The 26,532-nt window shown below is 37.6% G+C and overlaps 1 protein-coding gene across 1 annotated transcript in view; it reads right to left on the bottom strand.

Moving 5' to 3' along the window:
• The window catches only part of DNAH5 (dynein axonemal heavy chain 5), a 336,377-nt gene that overhangs the window by 67,720 nt on the left and 242,125 nt on the right, over positions 1–26,532 (bottom strand). Inside the window, exons 56-61 of the mRNA XM_049768362.1 lie at positions 20,984–21,215; positions 19,422–19,536; positions 17,909–18,085; positions 12,824–13,027; positions 7,564–7,743; positions 898–1,035 (exon numbers count right to left, since the gene is read on the bottom strand). Of these exons, the coding sequence (XP_049624319.1) occupies positions 898–1,035; positions 7,564–7,743; positions 12,824–13,027; positions 17,909–18,085; positions 19,422–19,536; positions 20,984–21,215 (1,046 nt within the window). The remainder of the gene's footprint in view (positions 1–897; positions 1,036–7,563; positions 7,744–12,823; positions 13,028–17,908; positions 18,086–19,421; positions 19,537–20,983; positions 21,216–26,532) is intronic.

The following is a 26,532-nucleotide window of genomic DNA, read 5'->3' as shown; positions in this document are numbered from 1 at the left end:
GTCATTGACTTTGGGTTTGGTGTTCATGTCTGATCACTTTTTTATTTCTACTAAATGTTCATACAACTGTCTGTTTCTGGTATCTTCCATTTTCTCCCATCCCCCAAATTATGAGGCTGAACAAGATGATTCCAATAATGCAGTTCTGTAGTCCCTAGACTCTCAAAGAGTTGTTTGGGAGTTGTTCATTCCAGAAGATAGGAATCAGGTAAGCTCAGAGTCAAGAGTGTGTTGAGCTACTCTTGTTAAAAGACTTTTGCTGAAATGTAGATATAAAGGGAGAGCAGAAAGCTTATAGGAGCAGTACTTGAGTGGTCTTTTGACAAATAAGTAGTTGATGCTTAAAAACAAGCACAGAGAAAGTTAATGGAGGGAGTCATGCAAAAGTGCTCCAACGAAAACCTAACAAAATGGGGCAGTCAAATAAGCTCACATCGATTCTTTCATCACAGTGCTCATTTTCTCTGTCAGTTCCAGTATCCCAGAAGGCATCTTGTGGAGAAACCCAAGGAAGCAATATACGTGAATGTCTGAAAAACTCGTTTTTGCTTTCAGAAAACTTCTCTTTAAGAACTACCATTCATTCTGAATAAAGAGAAATTGAAATGTTTATTTAAACTTCTACCTTGGGACTCCTTAAAGGAATGGACTTAAAAGCAATGACTGAGTCAGGTTCAGTGTTCTAAGAATGGCAGGAGAAAGTGTCATACAATTCTGGGGGCTGGAGAGAAAGAACAAAGAGTAAGGAACTTGGCCTTCCAAAAGGTCAACCTGTGTTTCATCCTAGGCACCTTTGAGGGTCCCTTGATCACCACCAAGAGTGATACCTGAGCACAGATCCCGAAGTATGCACAGATCACAGCCCATGGCCGCACCCTCAGGCCAGAGGCTGCTTACCTGTTTTTCTGTCATGGCCTGTTCATACTCGGCCTGCACCACATCCAGCTCTGCTTGCTTGGCATCCAGCTCAGCCTGGGCCTTCTGCAGATCCTGCATAGCCAAGATGTGTCGGTTCTCCTGTACCACTAAGTTAGCCTGCACAGAACCCAGATGGTTAGAGGGTGGGCTAGTACCCTGATGTGGAGCCTTCTGAGGCAGAACAGAGCAATGGCTCACACACTTCCCTAAATCTCCATCCCCTCTGATCAAACAGTAACGCAAACTAGTGTTGAAGGCAAAACTCAGCTCAATTTGGTTGTTCTTTGTTTGTTTGTTTGTTTTTGGGTCACACCCGGTGATGCTCAGGGGTTAGTCCTGGCTCTGTGCTCAGAAATCGATCCTGGCAGGCTCGGGGGACCATATGGGATGCCAGGATTCAAACCAACCTAGATCCTGGGTCAGTTGCTTACAAGGCAAACGCCCTACCACTGTACTATCTTTCTGGCCCCCATCAAAGTTGTTCTTTAAAGACAAAAAGGCAGACAAATGTTGCCATATAAAAAGACAAGAGGCAAAAAAGAGGTGCTCAACTGATCTGTTGGGCTACAGTCTGTCAATCTCCATATTAAAACACATAAAATTCCAATACACATAGGGCTTTTAGAGAACATGATGTGACCAAGTACTGTAGAGAAAAAAAAATGTTTGAAAGCAACTGCTTTGGATCATTCATCACTGTTGGCAATGAAGTTAAGGCAAAATAAAGGATGAGATCCATGTATTCTCTTCATATAAAAATCTAAGTTTTGTAGACAGCAATGGTCTTGAGGTTGTACCTACAGTTTTCAGATAGTTCCTGCTTTTTGGAAAATAACTAATCACTTTAAAATTTAAAAAAGGTTTTTAGGAAACTACTAAATTATCCTTTAAAAGCATAATCAAAAGCAATGTTAGATGTAGAACATGATTCCAGGAATTTGAGTCACTTTTTGTCGAGGCTGCAATTAAATGTTCCTCCTCTTAAATCTATAAAATATTTAAATTAACTTTAATGGCTAAATCCATTACTAGAGCTAGATTCATTGTGAGTTGTTTGAGATGAAGTTATTTTTTTTAATTCATGATAAATTATTTTTCAAACTGAAAACCTTAGACTTCCAAATTGTGGGCAGAATTAACTCTTCAAGAAAAAATAATCAGGGTTTCATAATGGACTAGAATCAATGACAACAACAAAATGTTTTAAAAGTGTAGTTTAAAAAGCACCTGATTCTTAGAGCACTTATTTATTTTCATCTCTTCTCTACCCTCAGCCTATGACCGAGACTTAATTGTGGAGAAAAACAAGTTCCCTGAGTCAGACAACTCACTGAAGCAAACACTAATGTCAAAGTTGCACAGGCAAAGGAGCCTGTTTCCTCGAACACTTCTCAAGGGGGGAAAAAAGGCAAAATAGAGTCTGCTTTAGTCAAACTTAAAACATTGATAAAACAAATGGCATAAAAGCCTTCAAAACTGATTGCATCTGTGGATAAGAGAGAGAGAGAGAGAGTGAGAGAGAGAGAAGGAAAAAGAGAGAGAGAGTGCACAAGTCTGGTATGTTGCTTATAATATTGATAGATACTAGTTTGTTTTCATAGTTTCCAGGAGAAACCTCATTTTATTATTTTTAATGAATTTATTTAAAGAAAATGCACCAAATAGTTGATCATAAAACATTTGTTTCAAGATGACCAAAAGCAACGGGGCCGGAGAGATAGCACGGAGGTAAGGCATTTGCCTTGCATGCAGAAGGATGGTGGTTCGAATCCCAGCATCTCATATGGTCCCTGTGCCTGCCAGGGGCGATTTCTGAGTGTAGAGCCAGGAGTAGCCCCTGAACGATGCCCAGTGTGACCCAAAACCAAATAAATAAATAAATAAATAAATAAATAAATAAATAAATAAATAAATAAATAAATAAATATGACCGAAAGCAAAGTTATTATTAGAAACAGCAGAAGGTTTAGTAAGCTCTTCTTTTTATTTTTAAGGATAAGAATTAAAGAAATGCAGTAAAAAATGTGTGGGAGTAGCAATTGTTGTTTGCATAGGCCCAGCAAAATATAGGGGAAATAGAAAAAGCCTTGGCCTAAATACAAGACCTTAAACCTGAAGTATTTTGGCATAAGACCAACTCTGGGCTCCAAGCTTACTAGATTGTCCTCCTGAGTCATTCTCTGTGGTCCCAGTAGAATTTTTTTCACACAATCTCTGTTGTTGATGTCAGGTTTCTGTAGTTAGAGATCCTGGTTTCTGTGCATATCCTACATAGAAGTCAGGATGATGTGGAGCATCCTCTAGTTTCACCTCACCATTAGAGGACAATGTAGAGAGCACTGCCCTGAAAGCAAGTTGTTGCTGCTGATAAGTCATCTGGGTGTTAAAAGGACCCTCTTTTTTTTTTTTTTTTTTTTTTTGGTTTTTGGGCACACCCAGTAATGCTCAGGGGTTACTCCTGGCTATGTGCTCAGAAGTTGCTCCTGGCTTGGGGGACCATATGGGACACCGGGGGATCGAACCGTGGTCCGTCCAAGGCTAGCACAGGCAAGGCAGGCACCTTACCTTTAGCGCCACCGCCCGGCCCCTAAAAGGACCCTCTTTAAAGTAAGTTGATGCCAGGGCAGCAGTAGGGTTTTCCCTGATAGAGGTTTGCTTCCTGGTGATGTTATAGACAACAGTGATTGTTTCTTTTTGTTTCTTTTGGTTTTTGGATTTTGGTTTTTTTTTGGGGGGGGGGCACACCCGGCGGTGCTCAGGGGTTACTCCTGGCTGTCTGCTCAGAAATAGCTCCTGGCAGGCACGGGGGACCATATGGGACACCGGGATTCGAACCAACCACCTTTGGTCCTGGACTGGCTGTTTGCAAGGCAAACGCCCCTGTGCTATCTCTCCGGGCCCAACCGTGATTGTTTCTGTAGATGGTATCCATGGTTCAGTGGTGAATGAACAATACCCTTTCTTCTGAGGCTTAAGCCAAGTCATTATGACAATGTTCAGGGTGTAAGGCCCCACTGCATTACAAAATTTGTGTGTTCCTATCTCTATTAGATAAGAACTTATTTGCATATGTAATATTTTCTCATTTTAATGTGCCTATGCAAAAAAAGAGAAATGCCACAAGGTATTATTGGTGCATATGGGGGCTGAGGGTACAAGTCCAACTATCCCCGTAACTTGGCTCTAACATGAACTCAAAACAGAGAGACTTTTCTACCAGAATTTCTTATTGAACAGATCACAAAAAATAAACATGGGGGGAATTGTTGCTATATAAGAGAATATTCAATAAAGGTTATGCCTGTTAAGGGACTACATCTAACATATTCAAAGGAGATATACATGTCCCTTTAAGTCTTTAGAAATAGTTGGCGGGGGGGGGGGGTTTAAAATTCGAAGCACTGCTTTGATCTGTGATTTGACCAGTGAGTCTGAAAAATGGCTCCTAGCAGTCCCATATCAGGAAATGCCCTCTAGTGGGGGACTTCTCAGAAACCAAGTCTGGTAGCAAGCAAAGGTCCACAATGAAGGGAGGTGGAGGGAAGGAGGCCTTTGAGAGCAAATCAATAGCAACAGAGTATTTGTGAGAAGCCTCATTTTAAAGAATTTCACTAGAATGTTAATTGCAGCAGAAATGAACAAGATGAGATTTATTCCCGATTAAAAGTCACTTGGCCAGTCTCCAGGGGTTGTGAGGTGAAAAAGAACAGTTACTAATTCGTGAGCAAGGCCTTCTACTAAATTTAAGGAGAAGCTTCACTTCCAAGTGAATTCCCTGCAGGAATCAGAGCACACTTATGGCAACCTCCAAATCACCTACTCTTCTCCCAGGCGGTGAATGCACAGGACCTAAGTGAAAGCATTCATTCTCTGTCTTTAGAAATGACCCAATACACTGTGTGTTCCCAGATGGTCAGAAGAATATAGGAGTCTAATCCTGGGACATAAGACTTGTAAGAGAAGCACAAAGTCCTGGAGCATATGTGAGCACCCCATATGGGTGATGCACCCTTCATTTCCTATCCTACCACAGCACTGAAGTGGACATAAGACTAAATGAGCAGAAAGGAAAGGGCAGAGAAGAGAGAGTTTCTTATTCTTAGGATAGTCAGATTTGAATATCCAGTGTTTGGTGCCGCTTTTAGCACATTTTATTGGCTATATTATTGACTACATGTTATATTGACGATAGATAGATAGATAGATAGATAGATAGATAGATAGATAGATAGATAGATAGATAGATAGATAGATAGATAGATAGATAAGTAGGTAGGTAGATAGATAGATAGATAGATAGATAGATAGATAGATAGATAGATAGATAGATAGACAGACAGACAGACAGACAGACAGACAGACAGACACGCGCATACAAAACATAAAAACTATCCATCATTGGGGCCAGAGTGGTGGCGCAAGTGTTAAGACATCTGCTGCACATGCGCTAGCCTAGGACTGACCTTGATTTGATCCCCCAGCGTCCCATATGGCCCCCCAAGTCAGGAGCGATTTCTGAGCGCATAGCCTGGAGTAACCCCTGAGTGTCACTTGGTGTGGCCCAAAAACAACAACAAAAACTATTATTAATTCAGCTTTAAGATGCGATAGATGCTTATCCACTAGAAAAAAATTGCAAAGTATAGCCTATTTAATGCCATGCTTATAGTTCAGCTAACATCAAAATAATCACTTTTTAACTATGGTAGACTTTTTTATAGTTAAAACTCATGTTAAATAAGAAGATTTGGAAATGATCATTCAGGACAGGACAAGAAATGGAAATTTAAAGGAAGTAAAGTGCATATTATGCATGATACCCATTCAGTAACAAGATTGCAAACCACACTGCCTAAAAAGAAAAAAAGGAAAGAAAAAGAGTGAGAGAGAGAGAGAGGAGAGCAGAACAAAAAAGTATCTGCAATAGAGGTAGGCTGTGGGTTAGGACAGAAATGGGACAATAGGAGGGAAATAAAATTGGTTGTGGAAAATGAACACTGATGAAGAGTTGGGTGCTGGCACATGTGTGATCAAAACTTAACTAGCAACAATTTTTTAGCTCTGAAACTCACAATGGTTTAATTTTTTAAATCATGTTTGTAGATAGAACTGGAAGATATTATTAAATGAAGTAATCCAAAAGAAGGTTAAATACAGAATGATATCACTTATATGTGGTATTTAGAAGAAATGCAGTGGTTTAAATGAGTGTTGTCTTGAACACCATTGGCCCCAGAGTATAGCAAGAAGAAGGAAACAAATTGAATGAAGGAGGAGAAAAATATGAAAGGATGGGTACCAAGGGACAAGCAGTCTCAGATGCATTGATGGTTTCAGAAAAGGACAGAACTAGATATCCAAGCCAAAAGCAATAACAATGGAATCAAAAGATACAAACTCTAACAATCTAAACTTAAAATGGGCCTGTTATACTGTCAGGGGTGGTGGTATGGAATGCATTAGGTAACATTGATGGATGGAGGGGACACTAGTGGTGGGATTGGCCTTGATTCATTGTCTGTCAAAAACCTAGCTATGAAGAACTTTGTAAACACAATGGTTTCAATAAAATAAAATAAAAATAAATCATGTTGGAACAGTAAGAGCAATAGTTCATCAGGTAGAGTGCTTGCCATGCACACTGCTAACCCAGGTTCAATCATAAGCATCTCCTAAGGTCCCCCCAGAAAACCACCACAAGTGATTTCAGAATGCAGAACCGGGGTAAACACTAAGCACTGCTAGGTGTGGCTCAAAGACCAAATAAATAAATAAGTAAATAAAATTCATGCCAGGTAGAACAGCATCAATTGCTTGCTCTGAAGTTCTTCAAACCAAATAAGACATTGTATTTTACATTGCTAAAGTATAAATCCAAGAGCTTCAGCCATAAGAGAAATGATGCTAGGTAGTAACCATTATGGAAGAAAATGAAACTTGCAAATCTACCTCTACCTTCTATCAACTTTATTAACATGAGTATAATTAAGTATCTTGAGTTATTAATGTGAATAGTAGGTTTGAAAGAACCCACTCATACCAAGTGAAAAAAATCAACCCAAGCCTTGAGGGGTGATTTTTATGTCATCAATATCCCATTTTGATAGCATGCACTTGCTTCTCCTTTCATAGAAGACAGTGTCACTGAATGGTGAAGAAGTACAAACAAAATTTAGCAAAACAGTTAATGATAAATCACCTATTCTTAAATAGTATTATATAACTGGTAGGGGGGGGCACCATGCCAAGTCTGACAACCAATCCAGTCCCTCTCTCAATCCTTTAACACTGATTTAGTGAGAGATTCCCTGGCAGGAGATGTTGGATATTATTAGATGATCTAATCTGTAGGATTCTATGGTTTTATTTTCCAAGTTGGCTTTATGAAATAAAACTTGTCAGGAGCTCTCCCATGGGCTTGGTCTCCTTATAGACAGTCCAATCTCTGAGCTTTATGCACTTCTGAATAGAGCAGGACTACAGAGATCAAAGGAGCATCCTATGCGCAGCTGAAGTATTAGCTGCTCTCCTCCATGGATTTGAGTACAACAGAGGCCAAAAGTCCTTCTGCTTTAGGAAGAGACAAGATGACTAACCTTGCCATTCCTTCCCAAAGCTCATCATAAGGTGCAGTGGTGGACTTACCTTCAGAGGTAACACCTCTCTGTTTATAGAAAAGAAGGATGCCATAGCCTTGGTCCAGGAACAGAGACCAGCTACATTCCCACACACCCGCTTTGCAGTTTCAATGTTGTAATCTGCCATTTCAAAGTAAGGATTCAAAAAGTCGATCACTTCTTCATTGATTGTGTCCTTGGGGAATTGCTGGGGAGAAAGAAGCAAAATCTAGTAAAAAATTTTCTGTCCATGAAGAACTCATATGCCCTGCTTATAGAGCCACTGAAATAATTGAATTATAAAAGTAGAATGGCATCCAATTTAGCAATATGTAAGAATATTAGGGGAAAGTCCTGAAGGTTAAGACAGTAAAGAGAGAAAACTATAAGTCAGCTAAAGTATATCTGACCTTAAAAAAAATCTTGCTGGGATCCTAGGAAAGAGTAAATAATTTAGGTGATGAACATTAAATGGTTATTAGAATTTACAAATCAATAGTCTTTTCATTAACCCTAAATAGCTGAATTACTAATGCATAGAATCAATATTGAACACCAAATACACACAGATACATTCAGCCAAAAGACGTGAAATATTTTGTACTTAACAGCAACTAAATGCTTAAAATATTCAGAGAGATATTCTATTAAGCTTGACTTTAATATAAAGATAATAAGCCAGGGGGTATTGCATTAATTTTTAATCATAAAAGTATTAAGAATATGAGAGAATCCTACCTTCTGGCAAGATAATATCTAAAAATAGTTGTAGAGTGGTTGCAGAATGCCTTCTTGCATAACGATAGAGAGACTGACAAAACAATGAAATTAAACCTTTTAAAAATGTGTGAGCACCCTAAAAAGGATGATTAAATGTAAATATAGCATCCAAGTAATTCAGTGAAACAGCCTTTAAAGATCACCCATGATAGGAGAAAGAATGTGCCCTCACTCAGACTTATTTTAATTACAAATTACTTCTATGAGGCATGAAAAAGAATGAAGCCAGAAAACTACTATTTTGGAACAACAAGAAGTGAACATATACACTTTAGTGGCTTTGCCAACATGTAGATAAGGCCGGAGTTTAGAATCATGTACCAGGATTCAAGTTCAAGTCCAATTCATTGCTACATTATTCTGTGAAAACATTTTGAATATAGCCTTTCTCCACTGACATTCTGACTCCTCCAAAGCCCCCTTTCTCCTTCACTCAAATAACATAATCTTCCTTTTCGTTTTTTTTAAATTTTTATATATTTTATTTAAACACCTTGATTACATACATGATTGTGTTTGGATTTCAGTCATGTAAAGAACACCACCCATCACCAATGTCCCAAATCTCCCTCCTCCCCACCCAACCCCCGCCTATACTCTAGACAGGCTTTCTATAACCCTCATACATTTTCATTATTAGGATAGTTCAAAATGTAGTTATTTCTCTAACTAAACTCATCCCTGTTTGTGGTGAGCTTCAAGAGGTGAGCTGTAACTTCTAGCCCTTCTCTCTTTTGTGTCTGAAAATTATTATTGCAAGAATGTCTTTCGTTTTTCTTAAAACCCATAGATGAGTGAGATCTTTCTGCGTTTTTCTCTCTCTCTCTCTCTGACTTATTTCACTCAGCATAATAGATTCCATGTACATCTATGTATAGGAAAATTTCATGACTTCATCTCTCCTGACAGCTGCATAATATTCCATTGTGTATATGTACCACAGTTTCTTTAGCCATTCATCTGTTGAAGGGCATCTTGGTTGTTTCTAGAGTCTTGCTATGGTAATCTTCCTTTTCTATAGCTCTCACCTCACTTTATCTCATAGTTCCATCATCCTGAAAGAGTCTGAGACACTAAATCCACATGCCTTCCCTTAGCATCACAAGATGCTCCAGTTATAGCAAAGAGTCACTGGTAATCTTGAATTAAAAAAAATCAAGTTAATGCTAGAACTAAAGTTATCCCTTAAGAAATGAATATGGGTTGAGTAATTTCAAATTCCAACTACGGGTTGAGTAAATATAATAGTTAATGCAAAACTCCCACAAAATTTATCTGCAAATATTTCAAAATCAGAACATAGATTATTAAAGATATCAAGAATCCAGTAGAGTAGAGAGCTAAAAAGGGCAGGGTGTTTGCCTTGCAGGCAACTGATCTGGGTCCCTAGAACTCCACTAGGAGTAATTTCTGAGTGCAAAGCCAGGAGTTATCTCTGAGCATTGTGGGTATGTTCCAAATAAACTTATCAATAAACCAAACCACATTAAATTTAATGTTTGTTTATCAGAAGGCATCACTAATAGAATAAGCAACAAGAGAGAATGTCAGAGAAGTCTGGGAATGATTAAGTGACCAAGAATACATATTTCAAATGTAAAGAGATGCCATGCTGCTAAAATTCCTGTAAAGATACAGATTTTCTGATTGAAAATTCTGGGACAATCTCAAGAGGGATATAGACCAAGTTCCTGCCCTGCTGAAGTCCCAGCAGCTACTTCCACATCTCATAACTGCCACTATGCCAATAGGTCAACTTCACAACTAATCTCACATAAATTTGGAGCTGAAAACACTGATGTCTTCTCAGAGTGGAGGCAGGAAGCCTCCCCCCATCTTGTACTTCTGGAAGTCCCAATATTCACACCCAAGTCCCACAGATGCCAATAGGTAACTCATCAGCATGTTTCTAACATCCTCAAGTTCCCAGAGTAATGATCATGTATGTGACTCCTTCAATTCCTCCAAATTCCGCAATCCTGACACAAAATTAGATGGAAAAAGACCATAGGAGCACTTAAGGAAAATAAACAAAAACAACTATACAGAAGGTTTAACTAGCAACGAACAGCTTAGTAAACACTCAGACAATGACTTGATGACCCCACTGTAAGATAAAATAATTTTCACAAATTTTCTTTTCCTAAAGTCTTAATCAAAATTCCATTACCCATTTAATTCTAACAAGCAATATAAAAATTATTTTGTGCCTGCCAAAGAGACAGGCTTAAAGGATTGGTAGGAATAATGGGGAGATAAATGGTAGGCAGAATATTACATTGGTGTTGGAACACGAAATGCTAAAAACAATTGGCTATAAACAACTTTGTAAACCATAGTGTTTAAATAAAGTAATTTTAAAAAAGAATTCTTAAAATACTTATGAAGTGACAACTCTCAGCACCATTTGTTATTAAACATATACAAACCCAACAGAAAAGCTCAAACTGGAAGATGGCAGTTATTTATATGCAATTATTATTATATACAACTATATCCATCCGCTGCAAAACTATAAATCAATGAAAAAGAGAATAAAATACTATTCTATGCAGTAAGGAAAAAGAATCTCACAAATAGGCTGATTGAAAGCACTCACCACAAAAAAATGTTCAAATGCCATTATTTCATACATGTAAATTTCAAAACAGGTGAAGCGACAGTCAGGATAAAGATGAGAATAATAGTTCTCTTAGGAGAGATTACTGATTAGGTTTCTAGGGATTCTGGAAATCCAATCTTGATTTCAGTGCTCACCATAGGAAGTTAAATATATAAATATTCATCAATCTGGACAATTAAATGTCATTTCATTGGGTTTGAATTAGCATAATAAAATTTAATAGATGCAAATTCATTCTCAAAGATGACTATTGGGGCAGGAGAAAGGAGTAGTTTAAGGCACCTACCTTGCAGTGGCCAACCCCAATTTGATCCACAGCATCATAGGGTCCCCTAAGTATATTTAAAGATACAAACCTGGAGGTCCCTGAGAACTTCTGGGGCTGCTCTGATAATTCTTGATATTGTAGGGCCAGAACAACACCGCATCCTACCAACCTTATATTGAACCATTTGGCTGGGTATCACCAGCTGGCTCCCAAGAAATCCTGAGCAACTCCTAGGAGACCCTTCACCTCCAAAACTTATTACCAAGGATTACAAATTAAAAATGTATGTGTCTTGCATGGAATCTATTATGCTGAGTGAAATAAGTCAGAGAGAGAGAAAGATGCAGAATGGTCTCACTCATCTGAGGGTTTTAAGAAAAATGAAAGACATTCTTGCAATAATAACTTTCAGACACAAAAGAGAAAAGAGTTGGAAGTCACAGTTCTCCTCATGAAGCTCACCACAAACAGGGATGAGTTTAGTTAGAGAAATAACTACATTTGAACTATCCTAATAATAAGAATGTACGAGGGAAATAGAAAGCCTGTCTAGAGTACAGGCGGGGGTTGGGTGGGGAGGAGGGAGATTTGGGACATTGGTGATGGGAATGTTGCACTGGTGATGGGTGGTGTTCTTTACATGACTGAAACCCAAACAAATCATGTATGTAATAAATTTGTTTAAATAAAAAATTTTAAAAATGTATGTGTTTGCTTGTATTCCAAAATATAGGCAAATACATATTATTTCCTTAAAATGATTTTCCAAAGTCTCTATTGAAATACATTGCTGACAGAGCTGTAATTTACTTAGTCTGTCAGGAAATATTCTAATGATAATAAGGACTTATATTGGAAAGAGAAAAATTCTACTCAAAAGAAATTCTTAAACAGCATATAAAATATGAGACTGAATATTATTTAATCATCAGAAAGATCAAAATCCTACTATTTCTGACAATATAGGTAAACTTAGGGAAACATATGTTTAGTGAAAGAAGCCAAAGGCATCATTGCATGCTCTCCCTTATATAAGAAATCAAAAATAGATAAACTCAGAAGCAGACAGGAAGATGGAGGGGTTGAACCAGTAGTACAGTATTGGTGATGCAATGAGTATCACCGTATGTTATTATATACTTGCAAATGATAAGCAGTGGAGGAGTTTTCAGTACCTAAAGACCTGCTGTGTGAATACAGTTGAAATATCACTTGTATACTTCAATTTTGCTAGTAGAGTTTATATAATGTGATTGTAACACACCAAAAAGAGGGAAAAAGATATAACTGTGTATTAAAAGTGGATATTTTAATTAACTTGAAGTTATTTCACCATGAATTAGCTTTAATTACCTTAACAGACATACAAAGTCTATCACGCCAAGTGACGTCAAATTGTACATCTAAAATATAATTTCAAATGTCAATGGCACCCCAATGAAGCTGTAAAAAGAAATCACTAAAGTTTTATATATATATATACATATATATATACATATATATGTATACACACACACACACACACACACATATACAGATACTTTGAAGAAACTTGTGCTATTAAAGGACTCTAAAAGCTAGGGCTCTATCTGAGCTCCTCATTCTTGAAATGCCAACCTGTAAATTCTGCAGAAAGTTCCCCGCTGTCATCAGTTTCAGAGACTCCTGCCAGGAAGGAACCGGGCAGCTCTTCTCCAGGTCCATTTTCACGGCATTGACCTTCCTCTGAAAGAGCAGCAGCACACAGTCCATGATCCTCATGATAAGGTGCGGAGGTCGGCCCAGGGTGCGCACTGTGGCAATGTCTGATGGTTTGATGGTCTGGAAAGAGAATGAGATTAGCAGCCAAGCTCAGAAAAGAACATGCAAGGGGACAGACACCATTAATAGAAATGCAAGAAAACTTTTTTCTGAATTTAAAAATAATTCCAAGTGGAAGGGAAGGGGATAAAATTGGAGAGGAGGGAAAGAATGAAAAGGGAAGAGGAGGAGAAGGGAGAGAAGTAAAGGAAAAAAGGGATAATAAGTGGATGGAAGGTATTTAAACCGGGAAAAAAAAGCTGCTGCATTTGTGATGAATATTTGCTCATTAGTTATATAGGTTATGATACTGCCCCTTGTCTCTTGAGCAACTCTGGTCATGGTGGCCTGGCGCAAGTGGGTAGCCCTGGGCTGACAGATTGAATAATGAGCAGTTTCTTTGCTGGGAACTGACCTTTAAATGCTAGCACTTGAGCATTGTGAATTTCATTAGGCTCTTAGAAGGGTTCCATTCCATGTCTCATACAGACATTCTTAGAGTGTAAATTATTTAATAGTCATATCAACCTGTCATGGGCAAGAACAACTTCCCTCTCACATTCTTGGAATAAATATTGAGAAAAATTCAGTATGCAAATATGGTCCAATCCTACTTCTGGGACACACAAGGTATATTTATTTTCCCCTTCTTGATCTTGATATCTTCCATCTTCTCTGGCCTGTCAACCTCTGCCAAAAGAAGGGAACCAATATCCCTGTCAGTGACAACTCTATGCGCTCTGAGAATTGGGAGCAACCAATAAATGAACCACTGAATTTGATCTTTATGTTTGTGTGTTTGTTTGTTTGTTTTTGTTTTTGTGAGCCATACCCATTTGACACTCGGGGATTACTCCTGGCTATTGCCAGAAATTGCTTCTGGCTTGGAGGACCATATGGAATGCCCGGGGATCGAACCTCGGTTCGTCATAGGCTAGTGCTTGCAAGGCAGATACCTTACCTCTAGCGCCACTGCTCCGGCCCCTGAACTTGAACTTTAGAAAGTGAACAACAGACTCATTGGTGAAAGCAAGTAAGCTAATGTGGCCAGAACTGGAAATGATAGAGGACCTTACTAAAGATGTGGCTATAAAAACTAGAAATAAAAATATAAAAACTAGAGCAGCAGTCTGGGGAAAATCAAGTTCAAATTAAGCTACCTAAGATGCAAAATTTGGATATGTACATTCTTCTTTATCTCTGAAAGGGGCGATTTTTCTAAGGAATTAGGCTTGGTTATATTCAGTGCCCAAGTCAAAAGAAGAGGAGCATATCTTCTTGAGTTCATGCTATTTAGATATGCATTGGATTCATCTCTTCTCTGCAGACAAAGCAATGGGACTGTTCTATAACTTCTCATCCACTGTTGTAATAATCACAATTACTTAACATCTCAAGATATTTTTTATGTTTGAATTGACTCAGATAAGCATTAAGAGTGGAAAACACAAACTTTGCTCTGACCATATTTGTTGTATAGTTTTGTAACCTAATGTCAACATATTACAAATGTTCATGATGTACCTGGAACTTTCTTGGTATAACTTCTTAAGACTTTAAAAAGAGCCAATAAAATGGAAATAGAACCAATAAAGGGAATTATTGAGAACATCTATAATACATCCTACCCCACAATTCTCCAATGATACCTATTTTGAAGTGGGCAGAAATGCTAAACAAAGAAAGGCTAGAAAATGAACCATAATAACAAAAGAGTTGCCAAGCCTTTTAAATCTAGGGGAAAAAATAGAACTTTTTATATAAAACCCCAAGTTTCTGGCATAATTTCTATAATATAACAATGGGCCATGAGTTCAATAATGGTTTAAAAGTATCTGTACACTATTATTATCTTGCTATGTCAAAGACTTTCAGTGAAATCAAAGTAACTGAAAATTGTTGAGTATGGAATCCAAGAGTTTGTATGACTATGTTCATTGCAGCATGATTCATAATAATCAAGGTACAGAAAAAATAAATATCCATTGATAAATGAAGGAGTAGAGGAAATATGGAACGCAGATAAAGACATTCCCAAACATATGGAATGTTGTCCTAAAAATATTAAGGCAATCCTGTGATTTATTGCATCTCTGGATGAATCTGGGAGCCTAAGGGAAATTGGTTGAATACAGATAGGCGACTATTGCAGAATCACTCATCTTAGGAAACTAAAATAGTAAATCAAATATCAGAGATTATAATAGTGATTTTGCAAGGGGCCTTGGGAATTGCAAGAGTAGGAAGATGATAGTGAAGAGAATAAAGTGTACATAGATTCAAATATACAAGATAAATAAATTCTTTTCTTTTCCTTCAGTTTTGGGGCACACCTAGTGGTGCTCAGAGCTTACTTCTGGTTCCTCATGATGCTCAGGAATCATTCATGGTGAGGTTGGTTACTAGGTAGCAAACCCAGGAAAGCACATACAAATCAAACACCATGCACTTTCTAGTGTCAGTATGGTCTTTAGGATAAATTAATTATGGAGGCTCTTTATATAAAATTTGTCATTAAAATGTGTATCATGTTATACACTGAAAACCTGTTAAAATAAACCAGAGCAATAGAATAGCAGATAAGAAGCTTGCCTAGCATTTCTGACCTGAGTTCAATTACTAGACACATTTGATCCCCAAGGAGAGCCAGGAGTGAGCACATAACCAGTAAAAGCCCTGAGCCCCACCAGATGTGGCCCAAAATTTAAAAAAATACATATCTGAGTTATGAGGATACACTGTTTTATCTTTTGTATTTTTACTTTAATAATAGTAAAGTGAGATTAAAGAACCTAGAACTGGGGTATATATTAATATCCCAAATTAATAGTCATACATATTAAATATGTACAGTATGTTAATATTTCTTCAAAAATTATAATGTAGAGGTGAAAGGTATCCCAAATGCTAGGGATTGAAACCCCAAGCCTATGTAAAAGTTTCAAGTATGAAAAATTGGAAAGAATTATGAAAAAATTATGAAAGAAAAGGCTATTATTATTGTCTCAAGTAAGTAGAAATTCATTTTTTTGTGTGTGCTGGATTAGAAAATGTAAAGACTTCATTTGGATCAAAAGCACTTGGAAGCAATGAAGTGCCATCACACAGCAGTGAGAAGAGCCTTGATTTAAAAGGATGGAAATAGCCAGTGTTGGCAGAGATATGGTGAAAAGGGAAGCCTCATTCATTCACTTTTGGCAATAATGTCATCTGTTTGAGCCTCTATGGGAAACAGGATGAAGATTTTGCACAAACATTTCAAATCGCTCTCCTGTATGATCCAGAAATGTCACCTCTGGGCATCTCTACCAAGAACATAAAGATATAACTTAAAAAAACTGTTCACAGCAGTGTTATTTCTTTTTTGTTTTTGTTTTTGTTTTTGGGCCACACCCATTTGACGCTCAGGGGTTACTCCTGTCTATGTGGTCAGAAACCACCCCTGGCTTGTGGGGACCATATGGGACACCGGGAGAGGTCTGTCCTATGCTAGCACTTGCAAGGCAAACACCTTACCTGTAGTGCCACCTTCCCAGCCCCACAGCAGTATTATTTCAATAGGCAAGATCTAGAATTAACCCCATGTCCAAAGACAGATGAGTGGATAAAGAAATGATGCTGTAGATTCACAACAGCTAGAAGAAAAGATGAAATCCTGCCTTTTGCTATAATATGAATGAAATTCAAGGAGGTGTGTTACATAAAGTAAGTCAAAGGAGGACAAACACCATATGAGTTGTCTCATGTGATGTGTAAATAAATCAAGCGAGGGAGTGAAAAGAATCCAATGATAGCAAATCCCTGGACTTGGATTAAAGAACTGATATAACCAAGCCATTTAAGAAGGAGAGTTGGTGGTGAGAAATTTATTGATGGATAAGAATGCATATAAAAATGGTAGTGGAAGGTGTTAAGCACTTGGGGGAGAGGTGAAGAAACTCTATACACCAAAGACTAACATTAATGCTGAATAACTGTGCTACCTCAAATATAATTTTAAGAAATATTTAGAAGCATTTCAGACAGAGAACTTAGAAATAGCATTATAATAATAGTAATTAATAGTATAGTAGTAGTAGCAGCAGCAGCAGCAGCAGCAGCAGCAGTAGCAGTAGCAGTAGCAGTAGCAGTAGCAGTAGCAGTAGCAGTAGCAGTAGCAGTAGTAGTAGTAGTAGTAGTAGTAGTAGTAGTAGTAGTAGTAGTAGTAGTAGAAGCGCAACTGAGGTTGTATAACATAAACTTGGCTGTACATATCAATATTATTTCATCTTTTCAGCCATTGTGTAGGTAAGTGACATCAAATGATAGACAAATAACAAATGTAGAAACAATGTTAGGTTGAGTCTAAGAACATCTTAAATTGAGTCATCAAAACTGAACTAATCCTTTTAAGTGCTTCCTACTTTACTAAACTTTTTCCAGAATCCAAGGTGTTTATATCAATTTTGTTGCTGCCACTTGCTGCACTGAGAAACTCTTGGAAGTTTGCTCAGCTCACACCAAAGAGGCACACTGGATCAGCAGTTCTGCACTTGTATAATTCACAAATCAACTTGAGATGGAACATCTAGGAACATACTCCAGTATCCTCTGTGAATGTGTAAGAAAATGTTACTATGGACGTCTGGTATGACTTTCTCCATGTCCCAGAGTTTACTAAGATGAGAACTCAGGACAACTGACCATCTCTTTCGAACTCTGCCTGTGATTCTTGAGGGAGAAAGAGACAAGCAGAGGCACAAACAGAATCAACAAAGAGCAAAGAATGTTATTTGAAATTGTTCCAGTGGAGAGAGCCCTGGTTTGAAGCAGTAACACACCCCGTTGTGCTATTCATCTCTTCTGTCTACCATCACCTCCCTGTTCCTGAAACTGAGCTTCTCTTAGGTGACAAGAATGTACCTGGAGTGCTGCTTCTGCTTCTTCTAAAGCAGGTTTGGCTGCTATTAATTTTTCTTCTGCAATGGCTTTGTCCTTAGAGATGCCGTCTACAATGGCTTGTGCCTTATCCTTCACCTTCTGGACCTCAGCTTTGACTTTCTCTGCAGCCTGGGCTTTCATTGTCACTTCTTTCAAGACCTAATTCAATATTCAAGGGAAAATAAAAAATTAAAAACTAATTAAGACAGTAGAGTGGAGGGACAGGATGACCAGACCATGGCAGAAAACTTGCCACAAATTGCAGAGGAGTGCAATTAGGGTAGAGAAGGGACCAAGGTGGCAATGATAGTTGGAAATGATCGCTCTGGACAAGAATTAGGTACTGAAAGAAGATAAAGTGATAAGCATAATACCCCTTCAACAACAATGCTGCAAACCACAGTGTCTAAGAAGACAAATAAAGGAAGAGAGGGAGAGAGAGATAAAAAAAATATGTCTGCAACAGAGACAGGTAGGGGAGAGGGTAAGGGAAAAGGCATAAGGGAAACTGAGGACATAGACATTGATGGTGGGAAATGTGCAGTGGTGAAGGGTGTTGGACATTGTGTGACTGAAACTCAATCATGAACATCTTTGTCCCTGTGAAAACAAATTTTATTATGAATAATTGTAAACCATGATGTTTAAGTAAAGTAATTGTTTTTAAAAATTTATAATTATCAGAAATGTGCTTTCAAGGGTGGAGACATCCTGTATTTTTTAGACCAACGGAATTTCCTTTCTAATTTTCCCAATACTTACTGTCCTATCAAAGCAAAACAAAGAAAAAAAAAACTTTCCACATCAGTCCCCCCCCTTTTTTTTTCCTCTTTTTCTTTTTTATTTCTTTTAAATTTATATTTATAGCTTCTAGACAGGGGTTCCTGCCAGCTTTCTTTTTTTTTAACCTAATCATAGAAAATGAATGATTTTGTTCAGCCTCATATTTATATGGCTTCCTACAAATTAAGAAAAGAAGTAGATGATACCAGGGATAAACAGTCCTATGAACATTGAATGGAAATAAAAAAAATGATCAGACCTAAATACTCAACCCAAAGTCAATGACAACAGAATCAAGAGACCCAAACTACAAGCTATACACAAAACGGACCTGTTACTCTAGCAGTCCAGGAAGCTAAAAGTGAGATGCAATGCTGGGAGCAGTGGTGGAGGGAGGTCAGCACTGGTGGTGGAAAGTGCCCTAATTCACTGTCACAAATTACCTTAAATATAACTGTGAAAGACTTGTATTTCACATTGATCTCAATAAAAATTTAAAAAAAGAAAAAGAAATTTGCATTTTGATGTTCTGATTTTGTTCACTTAAACAATGTTCCCACATAAAATTAGGTCATTTGTTCTAATTAAAAGAACTAATCTGCACAGTCATAGGTATGATTCAGTAAAAATGTACACATCATTAGCGTGTATAAAGTGGAAATTCATACACAAAGTACAGAAAGGGTCTGTACTCCCACATGTGGCCACGTACCATGTCGGCTTTATCATTGGCCACTTGTAACTCCTTCTCTTTGGCTTCCAGTTCAATGCTCAGGGCTGCAACAGACTCTGAGGCTTCTTTTAGCTTTTCCAATCCAGTATTCATTCTGAAATGGAAAGTTCAAGGGACTAATGTTACAATCTGTTGTCCTTTTCTAAGCCTGGTCTACTTATCTTCCACATATGGTCTACTATCAGTGGTCACTAAAGAAAGAGGACAGAGCAAGTTTACACAGAACACTGAGAGAGTCTTAGAAACTGCCATGCTAAATTAAACAAGGAATAATGGACAATAATTTTATCATAGATTAACCAGTAAAAAAAAGTGTTAAGAAATACAGCAAATTTCTGTTGACAAATATATCATTACATTTTTCATTAGGATGCTAAACACTTCCATACCTAAACAATAATCTTCTTTCATTCATTGTTTACAGCCCCTGGCCCTTTCTCTCTCCTGAGACATGCCAATGAGCTTCATGGGCATATCTCTGATATGTGAAAAACAAAAACAAAAACCATGTAGACATCGAGGAATGGGCACATTCCTCCACACTTACAGTGACTCTGATGGGAATTGATCATTCTTATCATCAATGTTATAATAAAGTGATTTTGAATAAAATGTGGTAACTATTGAAAATTTAAGAGGGCTTGACAGAGAGAAATATGTGCAGGTCTCATTTTTGACTGGAAAACAATAGGCTCTTCACTGAACACTAATGGAAATAACCAACTTGCTAACAATATGACATGAAGAACAACCATAAATCTAGAGTGTACCATGCAGGCAACTTCTTCATGAGGTTAAACACAATAACAACAAACTTCAAGTGCTTGATGCCCCATCACAGGGGAAGAAACACAAACGACTTACATGTTTTGAAACAAAGAAGTTGAAAGAAGATAAAGCTGGAATTAAGAACAGAAACAAATTTAAACCATCAAAACAACCATATGAAGACAACCATATTCATTAGCCTGACTTCAAATGATATTAGGAGCTGCATGCCACAGACTTATTTCATGCTCTATTCTATCCACGGATCCCTTCTGTAGCAACTCTGGCTAATTCTGGCCATAAACAGGAAAATAGATATGTTTATCTATATGTTCAAAAAAGAATTGGGAAAGAACCATATAATCTGGACCAGACTTCAGTGGAAGAGCAATTTCAGTCTGCAGTGAACCTAAGTACCAGACCATTCTTGTATCCAGGATATTCAAGAAGAGTTGAAGAGATGAGGACAGAATGGATGAGGAGAGATCAATATTCAGCACAGCTTGCTTCCAGGTCTATTATTTTTCTCCTTGGGGCATTCAACATACAGGAAGCATAAAGAAGTTGGCAACATGTCATGATACTGAACAATAATAAAGACCTCAGAAACTCGGGGATATTCATTTCAATAGGGTTGAGGTGAGGGGCCAGGCTCAGCATAGATTGCATTTCAAACAGGAGACTGACTTCTGTATCGTGAAGAGAAACTCCTTAATGCCCATGAGACCCTCCAACCCTGTTGCCTGACAAAAGTAGGTCGAAAATATACACACCTGTTGGCCAGAGTTTGCACTTCTGCATGCTTTTCTCCATAGATAAATTTATATCCCTGAATAAATGAGAGGTAAGACTTAGGTGTCACATGGGTGGAGCGCCGGAACCTCTGGAAATAATCCACACACTTCTCTGCGACCCCATCCTGGAAGGAGCCCATGCATTGGACCACTTCCTTCTTGGTGTTCAAGCTGCAGTCAATGTCATAGGACGAGAGGAAATGTTCCGACACTAGAGGAAATAAAGACGATGGCATGTGAGTGAGCTAGCAAAGTGTATTCACTTTAAGGGTAAACTGGCTTTGCTTTTTTGTTTTTTGTTTTTTGTTTTTTCTTAAATTTAGAGATTTCTTCATGACCCAAACTTTAACAACCAAATTTAAAATCACATCTGTTATGATGGCAGGCTTGGACAGGGCGATGGTGACTTGGGATGGACTCTGGGAACATTGGTGGAGGGAAGTTGACATAGGTAGCAGGATAGGTGCTGGAACCTGGTAAGCCTAAAACTCAACTATGAAAAACTTTGTAAAATACATGCTTTAAATAAAAAATTAAAATGGAGCCGGTGTGATAGTACAGTGGGTAAGGTGTTTGTATTGCATGCAGCTGACCCAGATTCAATCCCTGGCATTCCATATGGTCCTCTGAGCACCAACAGAAGTAATTCCTGAGTGCAGAGCTAGTAACCCCTGAGCACTTTCAGGCATGGCCCCAAAACAAACAACAAATTTTTAAAAGTATTTTCTGCTTTCTGAGTATTGCATGCCAATTTCATAGCCTCAGGTAGGCAAATATATGTCAGCACAATTGGTACCAGACCTCCTGAGTGAGATAATGTGCTTTTCCCTTTTTCCTACAAAACTATCACCAACCGTAGGCAACCATCATCACTATTTTCTGGTCCAAGGAATTCACTTCTCTACAGATGCAAGTTCTGGTCAGCAGCCAGCCCATTTAATGGTTTACAAAAGGACAAATGTGGTGCAAAGAAGCGAGAAATCAGTACCCACCTGGTACTTATATTTAACAATTCCATTTATTTACTTGATTTATTTTTACTGAGAACTTTTCATACCCCCAGAAGCCATGTGTCACTGGCATGTGGAGTGCCTATCACTGAATTCTTCTATGCATGGGCTATTTTGTTTCTTCACAGTGGCAGCTAGCCACTAATGGTGAATTCAGTTTTACAAAGTCCTTTACAAAAGGTTTGGGAATAGATTACTTGTTGGAAACTTTGATCTTCCCAACAACACAAAACATGGAAACAAATCAACAATGGCATTTCCTTTTCCATGAAGAGGCCCACCCAGAAATATATCGGGACTCTACATGTGTCATACATGTACCACTAGGAGGACCTCATGAGAGGAAAGACTGTGCGAACATTTAGCCTTTATTCTATTTTTACTAGGGTCATGCATAAGGAGTTAAAATGATCACAGTATGCATCTTAGAAAAGAATGTCCCAGGGTTTTGCTCAAAAGAAATTCAACATATTTAACAGTGTACAACATAAAAGATGCAAGTAAAAAGACCATAAGAAGGTAGAAAAGGAAGGAATCCAGTGATGGAATGCTTTGGAAAAAATTATTACTTATTTGTTTAAGGACCATAGCTGGAGGAGGTGCTCAGGGATTACTACTGGCTCTGGCTCTCTTCTAGAAGGAATCATTTCTAGAAGACTCTCTGGAATGCAGGGGATTGAACCTAGATAAGCCACATGCAAAGTCAGCATCATATATGTACTAATAACTCTATCTTAAAAGTACTGTCCTTAATGATATCTTTTAGCTACTAGCAACTGAGCACTAAATTTAATTCTAAGTTATTAACTTTGGAGCAGTATTTAAGCTATTTATATATAATATAAATAATAAACTATCAGCTTGGTCACAAATACAGATTATATGCTGAAAGGCACAAAATTAAGATACCTAATCCTCAATTATATGGTTTTATATATAGTAAGAAACTATTTCTTTTAAAAAAAAGTTTATATTTCAAGAGGATTGCTTTTGGCAAAAGAAACATAAGAACAAATTTTGTAGCCCACAAATAACCTGAATAAAATGGGCAAAGGAACTCAACAGATATCTTTCTAATGAAAATAAACAAATAGCCATTAGGTATATTAAAAGATGCTCAATGTCTATAATTATCAGGCAAATGCAAATCACAGACACAGTGAGTTATCACCTCACTGCTCTTAGAATGGCTAATGTCAAAAATCAATAAATAACTAGTTGTAATCAGGACGGAGTGAAAAGGGTAGTCTGCGTTACTGGTAGAAATGCATTTTTGTGCAGTTACCATGGAAACCAGTATGGAGATTCCTTAAGAATTTAAAAATAGAACTACCATATGATCCATCAACTACACCTCTGGGTCTATATATCCAAAGAATCTGAAATCAAGATCTGAAAAGATTCCTATATGCATGTTTACTGCAGCATCATTCACAGCAGTCAAGACACAGAATCAACCTAAATATTCCTAAGAAGATAGAGGCATGAATATAATGTGGTCTGCACAGAGAATGCAGTTTTATTCAGTCTTGTGTAAAGAGAGTTATTCAGTTTGTAACAATGTAAGTAAAGTTGGGGCCCGTCTTCTGTGCAATAAAACAGAAAAGAATAAATATTTCCCGATTCTATTTATATAAGAGGTCTGAAAGCTTAAACTTAAAAGAAAATAGAAATGATGGGTATGTTTGATAATTAGGAGGATGAAAAAATTGGAGGGCACTAACCAAAAAGCAGAAAATTTCAGATACAGAAAATGACCAAGTTAGAGATCTTGTGCCTAGTACTGTGCTGCTAATTATACTGGTTTAATTTTTGCTAGGGGTAGATCTTTTTTTAAATTATGGTTCAGTGACTTATAAAGGAGTATAATTAATGAGTATGAGTAATAATGGCTTTCCATGCACTCATTCCAATAGCAAATCCATCAAGTCCTTTTATCAGATGACCTTATTTTTAGGCAGGGGTCCCAGTAGTCCTCAAGCTCCCCTGACATTTCTCAGTCCACTGGGGTGGTGGTTCAATGCAAGCCCTGATGATGAGCATGATAGGTATACACAGGACCTTATTATCTCTCTGGATTCATATTAAGTAATGATATCAAAAACAATGGTCATAATCACTAAAGAGTTTCTGAGGAATCTCCCTCAGACGCATTTGGGAAGGGGAGGATGAATTTGGGAAAAAGTATACTAAGTAGTGCTTAGAACAACTCCTGGCTCTGTGTTCAGAAATGATCACTTCATGTGATGTCAGGAAACCCTATGCAGTGCTTAAAATTAGTAACTAAAACAGGATTCTAAAATAAGGTTCAGGCACATACAAGGGAAACATCCCAAGCCCTATGTTATCTCTATGCCCTATGATGGATAATTTTATGGCACAGATATTGATACTGACTTCATAGCTTTATACTTGCCTCCACACCTAGCAATTTCTACTGATTAAATATCCATAGTTCTTTATATGTCATTCAGACCTTAAGTGATTTTAAGAAAACAAAAAAGGTAGTTCAAAAATACAAACAATTAATTTAGAAAGCACAACTGATTTATTGTTTTTATAGAAAATACTTATGCTCTAAATAAAAAATAAGAGCAAATGGATGTTAGATATTCCTCGTGGTGTTGCTGGAGAATTGGCACACTAAAGGCAAATTGAATTATGGTTTTTCATGAAAAATTGTTGTTTGTTTTACAAAAAGAGTAAGCAATGCCTAAATTCCTCTGTGTATTAAGTCTTTCCAATGCACACATATGGTATTATTCACAAACAACATATGTCAGGTTCGATTCTGCTGTGAAAATTTGGTTTTATCAATAATTTTTCATATATTTATTAAAGGAAGGAGATATATCTCAGGTCTTTTACTTTTAGTTAGAGAAGTTTAAATATTCATGTTGAATGTAGACTGTAAATACTTAGTAGACTGAATAGATTTGAGATATAGCCACAAAAACTGGTTATTTAAAAGGTTTAAAATATTCAAAAGCCTAGGTACACTATATAATGTAAAATTATATAATATAACGTTTTTAATAGCTATAGGAATCCAAAAAAGGTGACTTTTTAAATGTTCCTAATTGGCTGTGATCAGTTGAAGAATAAAGAAATGTGACAGATTTTAATTAAACTTTGGGACATAGATAAAGAAGATGAACAGAACATTCTGGCTATGAGGGACAATGTGTGGGAAGATAAGGATGATCAGAGTGTTCAGAGTAGCTTGAAAGAACAAACAAAAGAGGTTTATCTTAGGCAAGAGATGGTTGATGCTGACTGAGAGAAAACTGCCAGGAAAGCTGAAACATATAAAGATGGTGAATTTTGACAATCTGATTAATTCATTTCAAGCTTAAATACAAGACACAGATAACTTCAAATAGGAAGTCATGGTCATCGAGCTTTTGAGGTTGTAGGCCAGGCTGGCAGATAAGCATGAATATAATAATTCATACAACTAAAAATACAAATTGCAAACTATAACTAGTGCCAGGAAAAGAAAGCATGGAGTGATGAGAGAGAGAATGGCTTAGCAAACAGAAGTAGGAAGCAAGGGTCAGTTTCCCTGAGGAGGTGACATTTAGCTGAGCAAGCACTATTCAAAGAGAGGAAGAAGTATAAAGGATGGAAAAAGAACACTGCAAGGAAAGAAAAATGGACTTTTCCTAAGAGCAAAGGGAAGATATGAGAAAAAAATTTATTTTGGGTTTCTGGGCCACACCCAGTAATACTCAGGGATTACTCCTGGCTCTGCACTCAAGAATTATTCCTGGAGGTACTTGCAAACCATATAGGTTGCCAGGGATCAAACCCAGGTGAGACATGCAAAGCAAATACCCTACCTGCTGCATAGCCTACTTCCAGTCCAGGACATAGAAAATTGAAGTTGAAAGAAATGTAATGTGTTATTTGGATTCTCCAGGTGAGTGACAGTGATACCTGGGCCTAGCAGGTCAGTGGGAGAGTGACTCCTTTGTTTAGGGCCACACCTGGTCATGGTCAGGACATATGTCTGGCTCTGTACTGGCAGGCTCCAGGGACTCAATATAATGCTGGGAAGGGAGCTCCAGTCTTTCAATGTGCAAGGCAAGTGGCCTACCCACTGTGCTATTGCTCTCACCCATAGAAGTAGACAGACTTGGCCCTCCAGTACTTAGGAGGCCCAATTGGCATGACTTGGTGATGGAGCAGATGTGAAAACTGAAGGAAGGAGACTGTCACTATCAAAGATCTCCTGCATGGTGCTTGGAACCCTAAGAAGAGGGGTCCAGAGAAGAATTTGGTCTAGTTCAGTTTAGTTTGAGTTTTACTAGTGGTTTTTCAATCTTGTTTATTTTTTCAAAGAACCAACTTTTGCTTTTATTGATTCTTTTGGATTGTTTTTTGGATTTCCACATCATTGATTTCTGCTCTCAACTTTATTATTTCCTGCTACCTACCTATTTTTGATTCATTTTGTTGATATTTTGCTAATTTTATAAGCAACTTAGTTTAGTTCTGTTTAGTGTGAGGACCCTC

The sequence above is a fragment of the Suncus etruscus genome, chromosome 2, assembly GCF_024139225.1.
Source record: "Suncus etruscus isolate mSunEtr1 chromosome 2, mSunEtr1.pri.cur, whole genome shotgun sequence".
NCBI classification, from domain to species: Eukaryota; Metazoa; Chordata; class Mammalia; order Eulipotyphla; family Soricidae; genus Suncus; species Suncus etruscus.
The sequence above is the reverse complement of the archived record's forward strand: the minus strand, read 5'-3'. Positions and strand labels throughout refer to the sequence as shown.